At 52.5% G+C, this 17,497-nt stretch overlaps 1 protein-coding gene across 1 annotated transcript in view; it reads left to right on the top strand.

The window, feature by feature from the left end:
• Positions 1-17,497, top strand: part of IARS1 (isoleucyl-tRNA synthetase 1) — a 110,054-nt gene that overhangs the window by 59,913 nt on the left and 32,644 nt on the right. The window contains exons 9-13 of the mRNA XM_077277296.1: positions 4,429-4,489; positions 5,124-5,219; positions 8,006-8,128; positions 9,400-9,491; positions 9,568-9,666. Coding sequence (XP_077133411.1) covers positions 4,429-4,489; positions 5,124-5,219; positions 8,006-8,128; positions 9,400-9,491; positions 9,568-9,666 — 471 coding nt within the window. The remainder of the gene's footprint in view (positions 1-4,428; positions 4,490-5,123; positions 5,220-8,005; positions 8,129-9,399; positions 9,492-9,567; positions 9,667-17,497) is intronic.

Genomic DNA, 17,497 nt, shown 5'->3' with positions numbered 1-17,497 from the left:
TCTCTCATTGCCGGCTGCAGAGTGTACTTCCTGCAGACTCTCTCTCATTGCCGGCTGTAGCGTGTACTTCCTGCAGAATCTCTCTCATTGCCGGCTGCAGTGTGTACTTCCTGCAGACTCTCTCTCATTGCCGGCTGCAGAGTGTACTTCCTGCAGACTCTCATTGCCGGCTGAAGTGTGTACTTCCTGCAGACTCTCATTGCCGGCTGTAGCATGTACTTCCTGCAGACTCTCTCTCATTGCCGGCTGAAGTGTGTACTTCCTGCAGACTCTCTCTCATTGCCGGCTGTAGCGTGTACTTCCTGCAGACTCTCTCTCATTGCCGGCTGAAGTGTGTACTTCCTGCAGACTCTCTCTCATTGCCGGCTGCAGAGTGTACTTCCTGCAGACTCTCATTGCCGGCTGTAGCGTGTACTTCCTGCAGACTCTCTCTCATTGCCGGCTGAAGTGTGTACTTCCTGCAGCCTCTCTCTCATTGCCGGCTGCAGAGTGTACTTCCTGCAGACTCTCATTGCCGGCTGTAGCGTGTACTTCCTGCAGACTCTCATTGCCGGCTGCAGTGTGTACTTCCTGCTGACTCTCTCTCATTGCCGGCTGCAGTGTGTACTTCCTGCAGACTCTCTCTCATTGCCGGCTGAAGTGTGTACTTCCTGCAGACTCTCTCTCATTGCCGGCTGAAGTGTGTACTTCCTGCAGACTCTCTCTCATTGCCGGCTGCAGAGTGTACTTCCTGCAGACTCTCATTGCCGGCTGTAGCGTGTACTTCCTGCAGACTCTCTCTCATTGCCGGCTGAAGTGTGTACTTCCTGCAGACTCTCTCTCATTGCCGGCTGCAGAGTGTACTTCCTGCAGACTCTCATTGCCGGCTGTAGCGTGTACTTCCTGCAGACTCTCATTGCCGGCTGCAGTGTGTACTTCCTGCTGACTCTCTCTCATTGCCGGCTGCAGTGTGTACTTCCTGCAGACTCTCTCTCATTGCCGGCTGAAGTGTGTACTTCCTGCAGACTCTCTCTCATTGCCGGCTGAAGTGTGTACTTCCTGCAGACTCTCTCTCATTGCCGGCTGAAGTGTGTACTTCCTGCAGACTCTCTCTCATTGCCGGCTGAAGTGTGTACTTCCTGCAGACTCTCTCTCATTGCCGGCTGCAGAGTGTACTTCCTGCAGACTCTCATTGCCGGCTGTAGCGTGTACTTCCTGCAGACTCTCTCTCATTGCCGGCTGAAGTGTGTACTTCCTGCAGACTCTCTCTCATTGCCGGCTGCAGAGTGTACTTCCTGCAGACTCTCATTGCCGGCTGTAGCGTGTACTTCCTGCAGACTCTCATTGCCGGCTGCAGTGTGTACTTCCTGCTGACTCTCTCTCATTGCCGGCTGCAGTGTGTACTTCCTGCAGACTCTCTCTCATTGCCGGCTGCAGAGTGTACTTCCTGCAGACTCTCATTGCCGGCTGTAGCGTGTACTTCCTGCAGACTCTCATTGCCGGCTGCAGTGTGTACTTCCTGCAGACTCTCTCTCATTGCCGGCTGCAGAGTGTACTTCCTGCAGACTCTCATTGCCGGCTGTAGCGTGTACTTCCTGCAGACTCTCATTGCCGGCTGCAGTGTGTACTTCCTGCTGACTCTCTCTCATTGCCGGCTGCAGTGTGTACTTCCTGCAGACTCTCTCTCATTGCCGGCTGAAGTGTGTACTTCCTGCAGACTCTCTCTCATTGCCGGCTGAAGTGTGTACTTCCTGCAGACTCTCTCTCATTGCCGGCTGCAGAGTGTACTTCCTGCAGACTCTCATTGCCGGCTGTAGCGTGTACTTCCTGCAGACTCTCTCTCATTGCCGGCTGAAGTGTGTACTTCCTGCAGACTCTCTCTCATTGCCGGCTGCAGAGTGTACTTCCTGCAGACTCTCATTGCCGGCTGTAGCGTGTACTTCCTGCAGACTCTCATTGCCGGCTGCAGTGTGTACTTCCTGCTGACTCTCTCTCATTGCCGGCTGCAGTGTGTACTTCCTGCAGACTCTCTCTCATTGCCGGCTGAAGTGTGTACTTCCTGCAGACTCTCTCTCATTGCCGGCTGAAGTGTGTACTTCCTGCAGACTCTCTCTCATTGCCGGCTGAAGTGTGTACTTCCTGCAGACTCTCTCTCATTGCCGGCTGCAGAGTGTACTTCCTGCAGACTCTCATTGCCGGCTGTAGCGTGTACTTCCTGCAGACTCTCTCTCATTGCCGGCTGAAGTGTGTACTTCCTGCAGACTCTCTCTCATTGCCGGCTGCAGAGTGTACTTCCTGCAGACTCTCATTGCCGGCTGTAGCGTGTACTTCCTGCAGACTCTCATTGCCGGCTGCAGTGTGTACTTCCTGCTGACTCTCTCTCATTGCCGGCTGCAGTGTGTACTTCCTGCAGACTCTCTCTCTCATTGCCGGCTGCAGCATGTGCACAACACAGTGCATGTCATGAATATGAGAGAGGATGGAAGCGGCTTCATCAGTATCATCTGATTGTAAAGTTTAATTCTTCTGCAGTGATATCTGTCTGCTTCTCAGCTACAGAATTGTGGTCTCCATTATTCTCATTCAGCAGTGTAGCTCCATTTCACATACTGACACTGAGGGTTTCTTCTAGCTGCTGTTCACCTAATTATTCTCCGTCATCAGTATAACTGTACTTATCATGTCTGAAGCATTGTCAAGTACAGGACGGTGGCCTCCATCTCGCATACTGACTCTGAAGGTTTCTTCTAGCTGCTTTTCACCTCCCTTATTCTCGGTCATCAGTATAACTGTACTTATGTTTACAGCATTGTCAGTACAATAACAAGAACCTGCTCGGTTTGGAGCTTAGAATCTTGCCGGCCTGGAGACACTGGCTGCTGTGAGGAGCTTTTGTATCTTTTATAGCCAGTGTCTTGGGAACAATTTTCTTGTCACAAACAAATTTGAACGTTGGTAGTGGAATAGTTCCCTCCGTGCCGTGTGCAGCATCCATTGTAAGAAATATAAGGCAACCTAAATCTTTTTAGGATCCTCCTTTTGGTTAAGGGCTTCTTCAATTACTTTTTTTTTTTTTTTTAATACTTTCTTTTTCCATAGAAACACCAAGTTTACAGCCATTTGGTGGTGCAGATAATGCTGATGGTCCACTGTCGTTCACAATGAGCTCCACAATGGCGTATATTCCACATTCCTGCTGTCCTTGTTACTGTCACTTACATGATAGCTGGTGCCTGATGCTCGAGACTTTCCTCCTCCTTTGCATGCGGGGCGCTGCTTTCTTGGTGCTACTGTGATCTTTCTCAGTCACTGCTTTGTCAATGTCTTGTTAGATTAGAAGCTCTCATAGGAGCGTTATTGCGGCCTGAGTATGCGCTGATCTGGAGCTCATGGCCTTTTTCTTCTGTCATACCCTGACGCGCGCACGCACGCACGCACGCACACACACACACACACACACACACACACTTTTGTATCTTGAGTTAATGTGAAATGCTCGGATACAGCTGACTTCATAGGAAGCTTCTTAGGCATTTTGTAGTCAGATAAGTTCACCCTGAAAATAATTTTGTCCTATAAAACAATGAGGCATATTGTAATTCCTGCAAGATTAGGGAGTCGTGTAATTTTGGATAGAAATAACAAACTTTGCATGAATCAATGATGACAAATAAAACGTTTGAAAGTTCAGAGTAAAGCTATCAAATGACACATATTCCAATTTCAGGCGTTTCTCAGGGTACAACTCCCTAAATGTTTCACATCATGATGGTTCAGTCTATGAAGAGGGGAGGAGGGAGGGAGCGAGATTGTGCTGAATCATATACCCCAGAAAGAAACTGAACCTGCTAGCAGAGCGAACATGAAGAACATCAGATCAACTAACCTCTCTAAACATGAGCTCCGAGGAAGAGCAAACTAAAACGTGAAGCATACAGCAAAAACACTGGACTCTAGATTTCTGCACAGTTTATTATGAGTTTAGATTTGCTTTCAGAAGTACTTGCCTTAATCCTGTTCACACTAGCAGATCTTGAGATGAGGGCAGGGCTGCAGGCATTCCTTACCTGCGGCGATTTATCAATGAGCACGGACAGAACAAGCTGCGATCCTCCATTCAGGAACAGAACAGATATTTATAGGACATTTCATAACCTTACCAAATTTTTAGATGGAGGTATTCAGGACTTTCTGCATTCAAATACTGTACCCAATTTATTATTTATTTTAGGAGTCGGTCCATTTTTAAACCAATTCCTCCAAAATGGACACAGACTCTAACTCCATAACCCTGATTTGTGGAGGGGTTTATATGGTGGTCCTGAGATCTGCCATGATTGAGGGAGGAGTGTGGATAGTGGTCTTGTCACCTGCAATGATTGGGGGAGGGCTGTTGATGGTAGTCTGCCTCTCCTGTATGATCTTTCTGATCTGGATTTCTGTCTCCAGGTTTCCGGGCCTCGCCCTTAAAGGGAAGCGCTATCAGCCGTTGTTTGACTACTTTGCAAAGGTAAGAATGAAATGTTCCTTGCGATAATTTCTCTTTGATGGCCTGGGCCTGACATGTTTGTCCCCCTCGGGGGTATTTGTGTAAAGGTACCGTCACACTCAGCAACTTTACAACGAGAACGACAACAATCCGTGACGTTGCAGCGTCCTGGATAGCGATCTCGTTGTGTTTGACACGCAGCAGCGATCTGGATCCCGCTGTGCCATCGCTGGTCGGAGCTAGAAGTCCAGAACTTTATTTTGTCGCCAGGTCGGCGTGTATCGTCGTGTTTGACATCAAAAGCAACGACGCTAACAATGGATGTAATGGAGCTAACAACCAGCGAGAACGAGAAGTGAGTCGCCGCTACGTCACAGGATCGCTCCTGCATCGTTCTGGAGCTGCTGTGTTTGACGTCTCTACAGCGACCTAAACAGCGATGCTCCAGCGATCTAGTTTAGGTCGGATCGTTGTCTATATCGCTGCAGCGTCGCTGAGTGTGACGGTACCTTAAGACATGAGCCGTCTGGAGGACATCAGTGTCGCAGGACTCGTTCTGTGCAGTCAGCTATCATGTCCCTTGTGTACAAACTCTGTGGCTCATCCCTCCAGCTGGATCTGCGGGCAGCACTCACCTCGTCGTCCTTCTTTCCAGGCTGCAGACAATGGAGCATTCACTGTTGTGTTTGACAACTACGTCAAGTCAGAAGATGGCACCGGGGTGGTCCACCAGGCCCCGTACTTTGGAGCGGTAAGTGCTATGAGAATGGAGACACTCACACCAGTATCTCATTATATGCTATCGAGCACACTACTTATACACACTATATATACATATTTAACATGTGCACACACTATATATACGTGCACACACATATATGCGTGTGTGTGTGTGTATATGTGCATATATATCTCACATCCTAGATATCACTAAATGAAAAATTCCAGTTGTGAATCTTTATTCATTACATAGTGGAATGTGTTGAGAACAAAAAAACCTAAAAATTGTATCAACGTAAATCACAACTAATATCCCACGGAGGTCTGGAGTTGGAATGATGCTCAAAACGAAAGTGGAAAAAGAAGTTACAGGCTGATCCAACTTCAGAGGACATGCCTCGAGACAAGGAAATGATGCTCAGTATTGTGTGTGGCCTCCACGTGCCTGTATGACCTCCCTAAAATGCCTGGGCATGCTCCTGATGAGTTGGCGGATGGTCTCCTGAGGGATCTCCTCCCAGACCTGGACTAAAGCATCCGCCAACTCCTGGAGAATCTGTGGTGCAACGTGACGTTGGTGGATGGAGCGAGACATGATGTCCCAGATGGGTTCAATCGGATTCCGGTCAGAGGAACGGGCCAGTCCATAGCTTCAATGCCTTCATCTTGCAGGAACTGCTGCCAACCGCACCAGCATATGGTCTCACAAGGGGTCTGAGGATCTCATCTCGGTACCTAATGGCAGTCAGGCTACCTCTGGCGAGCACATGGAGGGCTGTGCGGCCCTCCAAAGAAATGCCACCCCACACCAATACTGACCCACTGCCAAACCGGTCATGCTGAAGGATGTTGCAGGTAGCAGATCGCTCTCCACGGAGTCTGCAGACTCTGTCACGTCTGTCACATGTGCTCAGTGTGAACCTGCTTCCATCTGTGAAGAGCACAGGGCGCCAATGTCTAATCTGCCAATCCTGGTGTTCTGTGGTAAATGCCAAGCATCCTGCATGGTCTTGGGCTGTGCGCACAACCCCGATCTGTGGATGTAACGGGCACTCAGACCATCCTCATGGAGTCGGTTTCTAACCATTTGTGCAGACACATGCACATTTGTGGCCTACTGGAGGTCATTTTGCAGGGCTCTGGCAGTGCTCCTCCTGTTCATCCTTGCACAAAGGCTGAGGTAGCGGTCCTGCTGCTGGGTGGTTTCCCTCCTATGGCCCCCTCCACATCTCCTGGTGTACTGGCCTGTCTCCTGGTAGCGCCTCCAGCCTCTGAACACTACGCTGACACACAGCAAACCTTGCCACATCTCGCATTGATGTGCCATCCTGGATGAGCTGCACTACCTGAGCCACTTGTGTGGGTTGTAGAGTCCGTCTCATGCTACCACGAGTGAGAAAGCACAACCAACATTCAAAAGTGACCAAAACATCAGCCAGAAAGCATTGGTACTGAGGTGTGGTCTGTGGTCCCCACCTGCAGAACCGCTCCTTTATTGAGGGGGTCTTGATAATTGCCAATAATTTCCATCTGTTGTCTATTCCATTTGCACAACAACATGTGAAATTGATTGTCAGTCAGTGTTGATTCCTAAGTGGACAGTTTGATTTCACACAAGTTTGATTTACTTGGAGTTATATTCTGTTGTTTAAGTGTTCCCTTTATTTTTGTGAGCAGCGTGTGTGTGTGTGTGTGTGTGTGTGTGTGTGTGTGTGTGTGTGTGTGTGTGTGTGTGTGTGTGTGTGTGTGTGTGTGTGTGTGTGTGTGTGTGTGTGTGTGTGATACAGGTATACAGTATATATACACAGTCACTCACTCCAACCAAGGATTTGTTCTGAGCTCAGTGTTTGTTCCTTCACCTCTGTTTGTTTCTGCTTATATTTGTGTTTCTTCAGATACTTTTACACCAGCCTGAGGAAGAGACCTAGGAAGTCTCGAAAGCTGCCGTGTAACATGATTTATTTTATTTTTATATAACTACAAGATCCCCGGTGTTACCTGCGAGTGGCTAAAGCCAACTCCTAAGGCTAGGTTCACATTTGTGTCTTGTCCGCTAACGCAGGTTTTTTTTATGCACATCCGCTTACGCATGACGGCAAAAAACCCCGCTGCGTTTATATGCGTTTTTACATGCGTTTGCACTTTTTATGCACATGCGTTCGATATTTCCAGGAGGGTGTGTCTCAATGGGCGTGTCTAAATCTGTTCCTGGACATGCGCAGTCCGAAGTACGGAAGCGCAGCGAACGCATGAGTACGCATGTGCTCCCATAGGCAGTAATGCAAGGTTTTTTTAACGCACTCATCCACATGCGCATATGTGACGGAAATTTGTGGCTTCAAAAACGGCAACATGGTGCGTTAGCTGCACACCGCGAAAAGACGCATGCGTGAGCAAACGAGGGCGAATGCATGCAAACGCATCCACAATGTAAAAGATATGATATCACGACGCATGCGGATGTACGCATCAGAAACGCTGCGGACACAACCGCAAATGTGAAACCGGCCTAAGAAAGCCAGCTCCCTAGTATTCTCCTCCTCAGCGGCACAATGTGGTCGGGGGTGACGTGACGCGTGCAGTGTGACCCGTCTGCCCACAGAGCGTGGACGGTAGACACCGTGGGGCTGACAAACAATCCGAATTCTATGATGAAGTCGCGTCCTGATACTGTGGGTCTATATGTAGATGGGTAGATAGAATATTACTCATATTACACTATATGTTACCTCCATGTTATAGCGGAGACCCCAGTTATCCTCCCATGAGTCGGGATGGCCCTCTGCCCTTTTTTTCTTTCTATGTCTTCTTTTGCAGGATGACTACAGGGTCTGCATGGATTTTGGCATTATCCAGAAGGATTCTGTCCCCGTCTGTCCGGTCAATGCCTCCGGCTGCTTCTCGGAGGATGTGGCTGACTTTGCAGGACAATACGTCAAGGTTTGATGACGCGTTCCCCTGCTCTCCTGATCCCCCGCACCCGGCGGCTCCCCTGTCAGTCTTCTGAGGTGTTGTCGGCTATTATCTGGACGCTGCTGCTGGCCCTGGTGCCCTGATACCCCAGCCTGAAGGTCCAGATAGTGTGATGGCTGCAGACAACCACGACCCATCATATTTGTGTTCACAGCTACTTGGCAAAGCTCTGTCTGTAAGGTTCCATGCATGACATGGCCGTGACAGCGGGATCAGTCCGCACTGGACTGTAGTCTGTAACTGGAGACCCTCTGCTGTGGACCCCTACCCTGTGTGCTGCAAAGCACCCCAGGCAGGTCCCCACCCTCCCTCTGCGTTGGCTCTCCTTACCTTCTCGGCTGTCTCACCCCCCCCCCCCCCTCGCTTTCTTTTCTTTTCGCTTTATTTTCTCTTCTTCTCTCTTTCTTCACTCACGCTCGCTGTCTCTCACGCTCGCTGTCTCTCACGCTCGCTGTCTCTCACGCTCGCTGTCTCTCACGCTCGCTGTCTCTCACGCTCGCTGTCTCTCACGCTCGCTATTTCTCTCACGCTCGCTCTTTCTCTCACGCTCGCTGTCTCTCACGCTCGCTGTCTCTCACGCTCGCTGTCTCTCACGCTCGCTCTTTCTCTCACGCTCGCTCTTTCTCTCACGCTCGCTCTTTCTCTCACGCTCGCTCTTTCTCTCACGCTCGCTCTTTCTCTCACGCTCGCTCTTTCTCTCACGCTCGCTCTTTCTCTCACGCTCGCTCTTTCTCTCACGCTCGCTCTTTCTCTCACGCTCGCTCTTTCTCTCACGCTCGCTCTTTCTCTCACGCTCGCTCTTTCTCTCACGCTCGCTCTTTCTCTCACGCTCGCTCTTTCTCTCACGCTCGCTCTTTCTCTCACGCTCGCTCGTGCTCTCACGCTCGCTCGTGCTTTCTTACGCTCGCTCTTTCTCTCACTCTCGCTCTCTTTCTCTCACGCTCGCTCTTTCTCTCACGCTCGCTCTCTTTCTCTCACGCTCGCTCTCACACCCTCTGGGCTGCCCGAAGCCCCTCACTGACCCAAAGCAGGCGGCTCAGACATCTTTCCGATCTTCATCTGCTTTCTCAGAGCTCCACACCTTAGTGGCACACATGACAGAGTTTACCTTGGGCTGATCCTACAATCCAGCAACTTGCTGACTGTTTGCAGGCAGCCACAGATTTTTTTTTCTTATTGTATTGACGGTCGAATTGGTTTTCTGGATCCTCCACTGATCTTGTACGTTTCTTCCCAAGGATGCGGACAGGAACATCATAAAGCTGCTGAAGGAGCGTGGCCGCCTGGTGCACAGCAGCACCTACAAACACAGCTACCCCTTCTGCTGGAGGTGAGGCTGCCGCTCGCTTGACCCTGAGGTCTCCTTCCTCGTGGCCACGTATCAGTAACCAGTGCTGTCTCCGAAGGTCTGACACCCCACTGATCTACAAGGCCGTCCCCAGCTGGTTTGTCAGAGTTGAGCACATGGTGGAGCGGCTTCTGCAGAACAACAGTCAGTGTTACTGGTAAGCAGGATTCTGGGGCTGCGGACGCTGTAGGGTGGTGGGATGGCAGATGCGGTGGTGGGGCAGAAGTGGGATTGTGGACGCTGCGGTGGGGCGGAGGTGGGATTGTGGAGGCGGCGGTGGGGCGGAAGTGGGATTGTGGACGCGGCAATGGGGCGGATGCGGAAATGGGGCGGATGCGGAGGTGGGATTGTGGACGCGGAGGTGGGATTGTGGAGGCGGCCTTGGGGTGGGATTGTGGATGCGGCAATGGGGCGGAGGTGGGATTGTGGAGGTGGGATTGTGGAGGTGGGATTGTGGAGGTGGGATTGTGGAGGTGGGATTGTGGAGGTGGGATTGTGGAGGTGGGATTGTGGAGGTGGGATTGTGGAGGTGGGATTGTGGAGGTGGGATTGTGGAGGTGGGATTGTGGAGGTGGGATTGCGGAGGTGGGATTGTGGACGAGGCGGATGCATAGGTGGGATTGTGGATGCGGAGGTGGGTTTGTGGACGCGGCGGAGGTGGGATTGTGGATGCGGAGGTGGGATTGTGGACGCGGCGGTGGAGCACTGGAAGTGGGAGAGACAAAACCTAACCAGTAATTAAAGGGAACCTGTCACCCCCCCCCCCCCCCCCCTCAGGCGTTTGGTTTTTTTTTTCCAGTAAATATATTTATTGAAATTTTAAACAGGAAAAACAGTAAAAAGAATCATTACAATGTCCAGAGCTATACATTACGTCTCTGAGAACACAGCATAAGTGTAGTTGAACAAGGACTCTGGCACATAAAGGGTACATGCTTCTCATCTTGAGAATCACCTCGGGACATAGACCTTATATACAGAATACAGAACCTGTAAGAAAAGCAATTGTAGAGATAGGAGAAAGGAGAGAAAGAGAAAAAGAGAGAAGAAAAAAGGGGAGGGGGGGGAATGTGAGTAAGGAGGGAGAGGGGAGGGGGGTTAAGGGAGACCCAGCAATGTACACGCCCACGTATTGAGAATTATGAGTATGTATGCAGCCAAGTCAGGAACCCTGTGCTCTCCTTGAAGGATTGCCAGAGGAACCAGGTGCGCCCCTGGTCATATGCAGCATCACCATCACCCGCCACCAGCGACTCCAGACGATGTAATCTATCCATTTCAGCTATCTATTCCTCCGTGGAGGGGACCTCAGTGGACCTCCAATGTCGGGGAATAACTGCCCTGGCAGCTATTAGGCAAAATCTCAGGATCCCCTTTTTAACGGAAGCTATCGAACTGGGTATCAGGGACAGTAGGGCCATTTGGGGGGAGGGCTCGTGGCGGACCCCAGTCATCAAGTGAAAGGCATCGAAGACTGAGTTCCAGAAGGGTTGCAGGGGACCACAGGACCCCCAAACATGAAGCATAGAGCCGGTGGCGGAGCCACATCTCCAGCAGGCGTCCGAGATCTCCGGGTTAATCCTGTGGAGAAGAGTGGGACACCTATACCAGCGTGTCAGTAATTTATAATTCCTCTCCTGCGCCTGACTGGACATCGTCATTTTATGTGCAAGAGTGAAAATTTTCAGACTATCCGCCTCAGAAAAGGTGATCCCCAGGTCCCTCTCCCAAGCCTCCATAAATCCCAGCGTAGTAGGGGGAAGTGAATTCAAGACCAGGCCATAGAGCACCGAAACCACGTGGGAGGGACCTTCGGTAGGGAGCATCAGGGACTCAAATGGCGTCAGCGCCCCCATCGGCACACTGGAAAGAAAGCTCCACAATTGCAGAAACTCTAGCCAGGACAGCGGTGTCGTAAGACCAGAACCTCGTAACCCCCACACGCCGGAGAGCCCCGCAAGCTTATCCTTCACCTGACCCAGTCCCACCCCGTCAAGTCGTGACCAACACAGATACGTAGATCTATTCATTGCTGGGGGAAAGGCCGGATTGTCAAAAAGGGGACTCAGTCTGCTCAATCGGGAGGTCAGGCGTAATTTCACATAGGATCTATCTCAAAACAATCTGTGTGAGTGGAGCAAAACTCGACACAGGTGGGCGTCCGGTCCCCCCAGCCAAGGCAGCCAGTACAAAGAAGAGGGCGATAAAAGTTTCTCCAGGAGCACCCACTGTTTATGAGCATCACTGAACCTCCAGTCGACAATCCTAGAGAGCAAGACTGCCTGGTAATAATGTTTAAAATCAGGAAGGCCTACCCCACCCTTAGTCTTGGGTCTCACTAACACTGAGAATCGAGTCCGCGGCTTCTTAGTTCCCCAAATAAAGCTATTGTTGGCCGACTGCAGGCGCCTGAAAAAGCAATCCGGAACCTGCACTGGAGCAGTCTGAAAGAGATAGCGGAATCGGGGTAAAATATCCATTTTGACCACTCCCACCCGTCCGAACCAAGATTGCTGGGGTCTGCCATACCGTTTAAGGTCCAAGATAGTTTTCTGCAAGAGCGGGACGTAGTTCAGAGCATATGTGGCGCTAATGTCAGCAGGTATTAAGACTCCTAAATATTTTAAGGCGTCGGTCTTCCACTTAAAAGAGAAGGACGCCTGGAGCTGAGAGACTAGATCATCAGGCAGGGAGATACTGAGCGCCTCCGTCTTGGAGTAGTTGACTTTAAAGTTTGAAACCTCCCCGAACCTACGGAACTCTCGGAGAAGTACAGGAAAAGCCACGGTCAGGTTGGTAATGTGCAGCAATAAATCATCCGCATACAGGGATATCTTAAACTCTTGTTGGCCAATCCGCAGACCCTCAGTATCAGGTGTCTTCCGTAATGCCACTGCCAGATGCTCCATCGCAAGGATATAAAGTAAGGGGAAAGGGGGCAACCCTGACGGGTCCCGTTTCTTATGTCAATGGGCAGGGAAAGGGTGCCGTTCACTCTAAGACGGGCCGTAGGCCTATGATACAGAGCAAAAATCCTCTCCCAACATGTTAGGTCCCACTCCCAGTTGCTTCAGAGAGGCACGTAGAAAGGTCCAGCCTAGGCGATCAAACGCCTTCTCAGCGTCAATAGATAATAAGCATGCTGGTACCCCTCCTGTGCGCATGTACGAGGTCAGAAGCAACGTCTTCACCGTGTTATCCCTGGCCTCCCTGTGCGGCACAAAGCCCACCTGATCACTACGGATGGACCCAGGGAGAATAGGGTTCAGTCTACCAGCTAACACTTTCGCGAACACCTTCACATCCACCTTAATGAGGGATATGGGCCTATAGCTTGCACACAATAGGGGATCTTTTCCCGGTTTAGGAATCACGGTGATTGTGGCCATCAGCGTTTGGGGGGCAAAGGGGCAGCTGGCCGAGATGGAGTTAAACAGTTTGGTCATGAAGGGGACCAGGGAATTCGCATATAACTTATAGAAGGCGGCAGAGAATCCGTCAGGACCAGGGCTTTTACCATTAGCCAAAGATTTTATCGTGTCTAAAACCTCCTGTTCCGAGAGAGGACTCTCCAGGGCCTCAGACTCCTCCACCAACATAGGCGGGAGCTCAGTGTCCCGGATGTAGTCGTCCACCCATTCTTGAAACTCGGAAGGGGACATATCAGACAACGGGCCGCTTAAATTGTAGAGAGAGTCATAATATGCTCTGAATGAGTCCACAATCCCACTCAGGCGTTTTTAACTAAAAGAGTCACCTTGTGCGGCCCAAATGCTGCATTCTGACAAGGTGACAAGTTATGATGCCTGCACACGCTGAAATAATCCCTTATAAAATGTGCCCCCTCTTACCCTGAAACCGTCCTGGAGGCGGGTCTTTTCTTCCTAATCAGACGCAGCACAGCCGTCACTCCGGGCCTGTGCGCGCCGGTCGCCTCCTCTTGCTGTATTATCGTCCCCGCAACTACCCACGCCCGAAAAAAAAAAAACCAAAAAAAACCTTAATGTGCAGGCCCCGGGGACGATAATACAGTAAGAGGAGGCGGTGCCCGGAGTGACGGCTGTGCTGCACAAGGTGGCTCTTCTAGTTACAAATGCCTGGGGGGGTGACAAGTTCCCTTTAAGGACACAGACAAATCAATATAAATCCAGACTGTTCGGTGCAGGTGAAACAAGCCCAGGTCTGAAAAAAATGTTCAGAATCCAACACTGTATGTATAGTGGGGAGGGGGCACACTGCGGTGATTACCCTGCGCTGTATAGTGGGGGGGGGGGGGGGGCACACTGCGGGGATTACCCTGCTCTGTATAGTGGGGAGGGGGCACACTGCGGGGATTACCCTGCGCTGTATAGTGGGGGGGGGGCACACTGCGGGGATTACCCTGCTCTGTATAGTGGGGGGGGGGCACACTGCGGTGATTACCCTGCGCTGTATAGTGGGGGGGGGGGGCACACTGCGGGGATTACCCTGCTCTGTATAGTGGGGAGGGGGCACACTGCGGTGATTACCCTGCGCTGTATAGTGGGGGGGGGGGGCACACTGCGGGGATTACCCTGCTCTGTATAGTGGGGAGGGGGCACACTGCGGTGATTACCCTGCGCTGTATAGTGTGGGGGGGGGCACACTGCGGGGATTACCCTGCTCTGTATAGTGGTGGGGGGGCCACACTGCGGGGATTACCCTGCGCTGTATAGTGGGGGGGGGGCACACTGCGGGGATTGCCCTGCTCTGTATAGTGGGGAGGGGGCACACTGCGGGGATTACCCTGCGCTGTATAGTGGGGGGGGGGGCACACTGCGGGGATTACCCTGCTCTGTATAGTGGGGAGGGGGCACACTGCGGTGATTACCCTGCTCTGTATAGTGGGGGGGGGGCACACTGCGGGGATTACCCTGCTCTGTATAGTGGGGGGGGGCACACTGCGGGGATTACCCTGCTCTGTATAGTGGGGGGGGGGGGGCACACTGCGGGGATTGCCCTGCTCTGTATAGTGGGGAGGGGGCACACTGCGGGGATTACCCTGCGCTGTATAGTGGGGGGGGGGGGGGCACACTGCGGGGATTACCCTGCGCTGTATAGTGGGGGGGGGGGGGCACACTGCGGGGATTACCCTGCTCTGTATAGTGGGGAGGGGGCACACTGCGGTGATTACCCTGCGCTGTATAGTGTGGGGGGGGGCACACTGCGGGGATTACCCTGCTCTGTATAGTGGTGGGGGGGCCACACTGCGGGGATTACCCTGCGCTGTATAGTGGGGAGGGGGCGCACTGCGGTGATTACCCTGCGCTGTATAGTGGGGAGGGGGCGCACTGCGGTGATTACCCTGCTCTGTATAGTGGGGGGGGCACACTGCGGTGATTACCCTGTGCTGTATAGTGGGGAGGGGGCGCACTGCGGTGATTACCCTGCTCTGTATAGTGGGGGGGGCACACTGCGGTGATTACCCTGTGCTGTATAGTGGGGAGGGGGCACACTGCGGGGATTACCCTGCGCCGTATAGTGGGGGGGGGCACACTGCGGTGATTACCCTGTGCTGTATAGTGGGGAGGGGGAACACTGCGGAGATTACCCTGCTCTGTATAGTGGGGGGGGCACACTGCGGTGATTACCCTGCTCTGTATAGTGGGGGGGGGCACACTGCGGGGATTACCCTGCGCTGTATAGTGGGGAGGGGGCACACTGCGGCGATTACCATGCGCTGTATAGTGGGGGGGGCGCACTGCGGTGATTACCCTGTGCTGTATAGTGGGGGGGGGGCACACTGCGAGGATTACCCTGCTCTGTATAGTGGGGGGGGGGGCACACTGCGGGGATTACCCTGCGCTGTATAGTGGGGAGGGGGCACACTGCGGTGATTACCATGCGCTGTATAGTGGGGGGGGCGCACTGCGGTGATTACCATGCGCTGTATAGTGGGGGGGGCGCACTGCGAGGATTATCCTGCGCTGTATAGTGGGGGGGGGCCACACTGCGGGGATTACCCTGCGCTGTATAGTGGGGAGGGGGCACACTGCGGTGATTACCATGCGCTGTATAGTGGGGGGGGGCGCACTGCGGGGATTACCCTGCGCTGTATAGTGGGGAGGGGGCACACTGCGGGGATTATCCTGCGTTGTATAGTGGGGGGGGCCACACTGCGGGGATTACCCTGCGCTGTATAGTGGGAGGGGGCACACTGCGGGGATTATCCTGCGCTGTATAGTGGGGGGGGGCCACACTGTGGGGATTACCCTGCGCTGTATAGTTGGGGGGCACACATCTGAGGCTGTGGCGTGTAATAATCACCGGCAGGTCACAATGTCACTCTTTTATTCCATACGTCCAAGGTTCTCCAATACTTTCCCCAGTCCATAGATCCCTCCCCGGGGCCGATGGTCCCACTGCCCCAGTACCAGGCGATACCCACTGGCCCCAGCTTTTGGCCCCAATCTTTTGGCCCCCAGCTTTCTTATCTTCCGCCAGTATAGTCTGTAGTTACAGTCCAGGCTCCTCCAGAGGACAATTAACACAACCGACGTCCATGTGTCCAGGACCAACGAGTCCCAGACACGGACCCTCAACCGTGGCAGGAGGATCCAGCCGGCAACCGATGGCCAAAACTCCACAGATCCTCCGTCCATCCATCCATCCGTCCATCCGTCCGTCCGTCCACCACAGCCTGGATCCTCTCCCCTTGAAGTCACCCCACTCCATAACTAACATGTGGCTTTTCTCCCCCTCCCCCATCAGCTTGTAGCCATCACCTGGGGCTGAGGTGAGACCCTGTGGTGCCAGCTCCCTGCGCCCACTATCCCCAGGCACACAGTGGGCGACCAGTGACCCCGCTCCGTCATTACTACTCTTGGGTTGTCCTTGGCTACACCTAACTTCCAGCCGGCTCGTCTTCCTCTGCTTCCTTTCATCTCGCCGCGTCGCGCTGCCTCCTGGCTCCGCCATTGGCCATCACTGCTCCGCACATCTACATTCTACGTCCCCTCCATCGAGGAGACTTGGCCAGCAAGCTTTCACCGCAGAGCTGTAAAGTGAGCAGTGCGGCGGGGCTCCTGCTGGCCTACGAGTGCTCGGGAATGAAGATGGCGCCGGCTTCGGCCCGCTTTACCTTTCCTGCTTTCTTGTGCTTTTTCTGTTTCGTGCTTCCTTGGGTGACCTGAATTAATGATCTAATTATTATCTGGCTCCTCCGTGCTGGGGTCAGGCCCCCAGTGCCCAGGAAGGAGGGCAGTGGAGGGGGCTGGGCTGGTGTAATAACATTGAGGGCTCCCTGTCCTCCTAACCCAGTTCCGCTGCCTGGAGACTTAAATCCTAAACTTCCAAATTACAGCCGCTCTCTGTGACGCTGCGCTCTCCAGACATTAATGTACGAGGCCGGAATCCCAGTACTGCCCTGTAAAATGGGGTATAAAAAGGAGATCCAAAGCCAGGGGCCCCCAACAGCCAGGGGCCGGTCCCCCAACGCTCCAGTACTGATATAACCCCCAGACATTAATGTATGAGGCCGGAATTCCAGTACTGCCCTGTAAAATGGGGTATAAAAAGGAGATCCAAAGCCAGGAGCCCCCAACAGCCAGGGGCCGGTCCCCCAACGCTCCAGTACTGATATAACCCCCAGACATTAATGTATGAGGCCGGAATCTCAGTACTGCCCTGTAAAATGGGGTATAAAAAGGAGATCCAAAGCCAGGGGCCCCCAACAGCCAGGGGCCCCCAATATATAACCCCCAGACATTACACCATATGTGACTGATATCAGCCTCTTATAACGCTCCAGTACTGATATAACCCGCAGACATTACATCATATGTGACTGATATCAGCCCCTCTTATAACGCTCCAGTACTGATATAACCTCCAGACATTACACCATATGTGACTGATATCAGCCCCTCTTATAACGCTCCAGTACTGATATAACCTCCAGACATTACACCATATGTGACTGATATCAGCCCCTCTTATAACGCTCCAGAACTGATATAACCCCAGACATT

Source organism: Ranitomeya variabilis, chromosome 8 (assembly GCF_051348905.1).
Source record: "Ranitomeya variabilis isolate aRanVar5 chromosome 8, aRanVar5.hap1, whole genome shotgun sequence".
Taxonomy (NCBI): Eukaryota; Metazoa; Chordata; class Amphibia; order Anura; family Dendrobatidae; genus Ranitomeya; species Ranitomeya variabilis.
The sequence above is the reverse complement of the archived record's forward strand: the minus strand, read 5'-3'. Positions and strand labels throughout refer to the sequence as shown.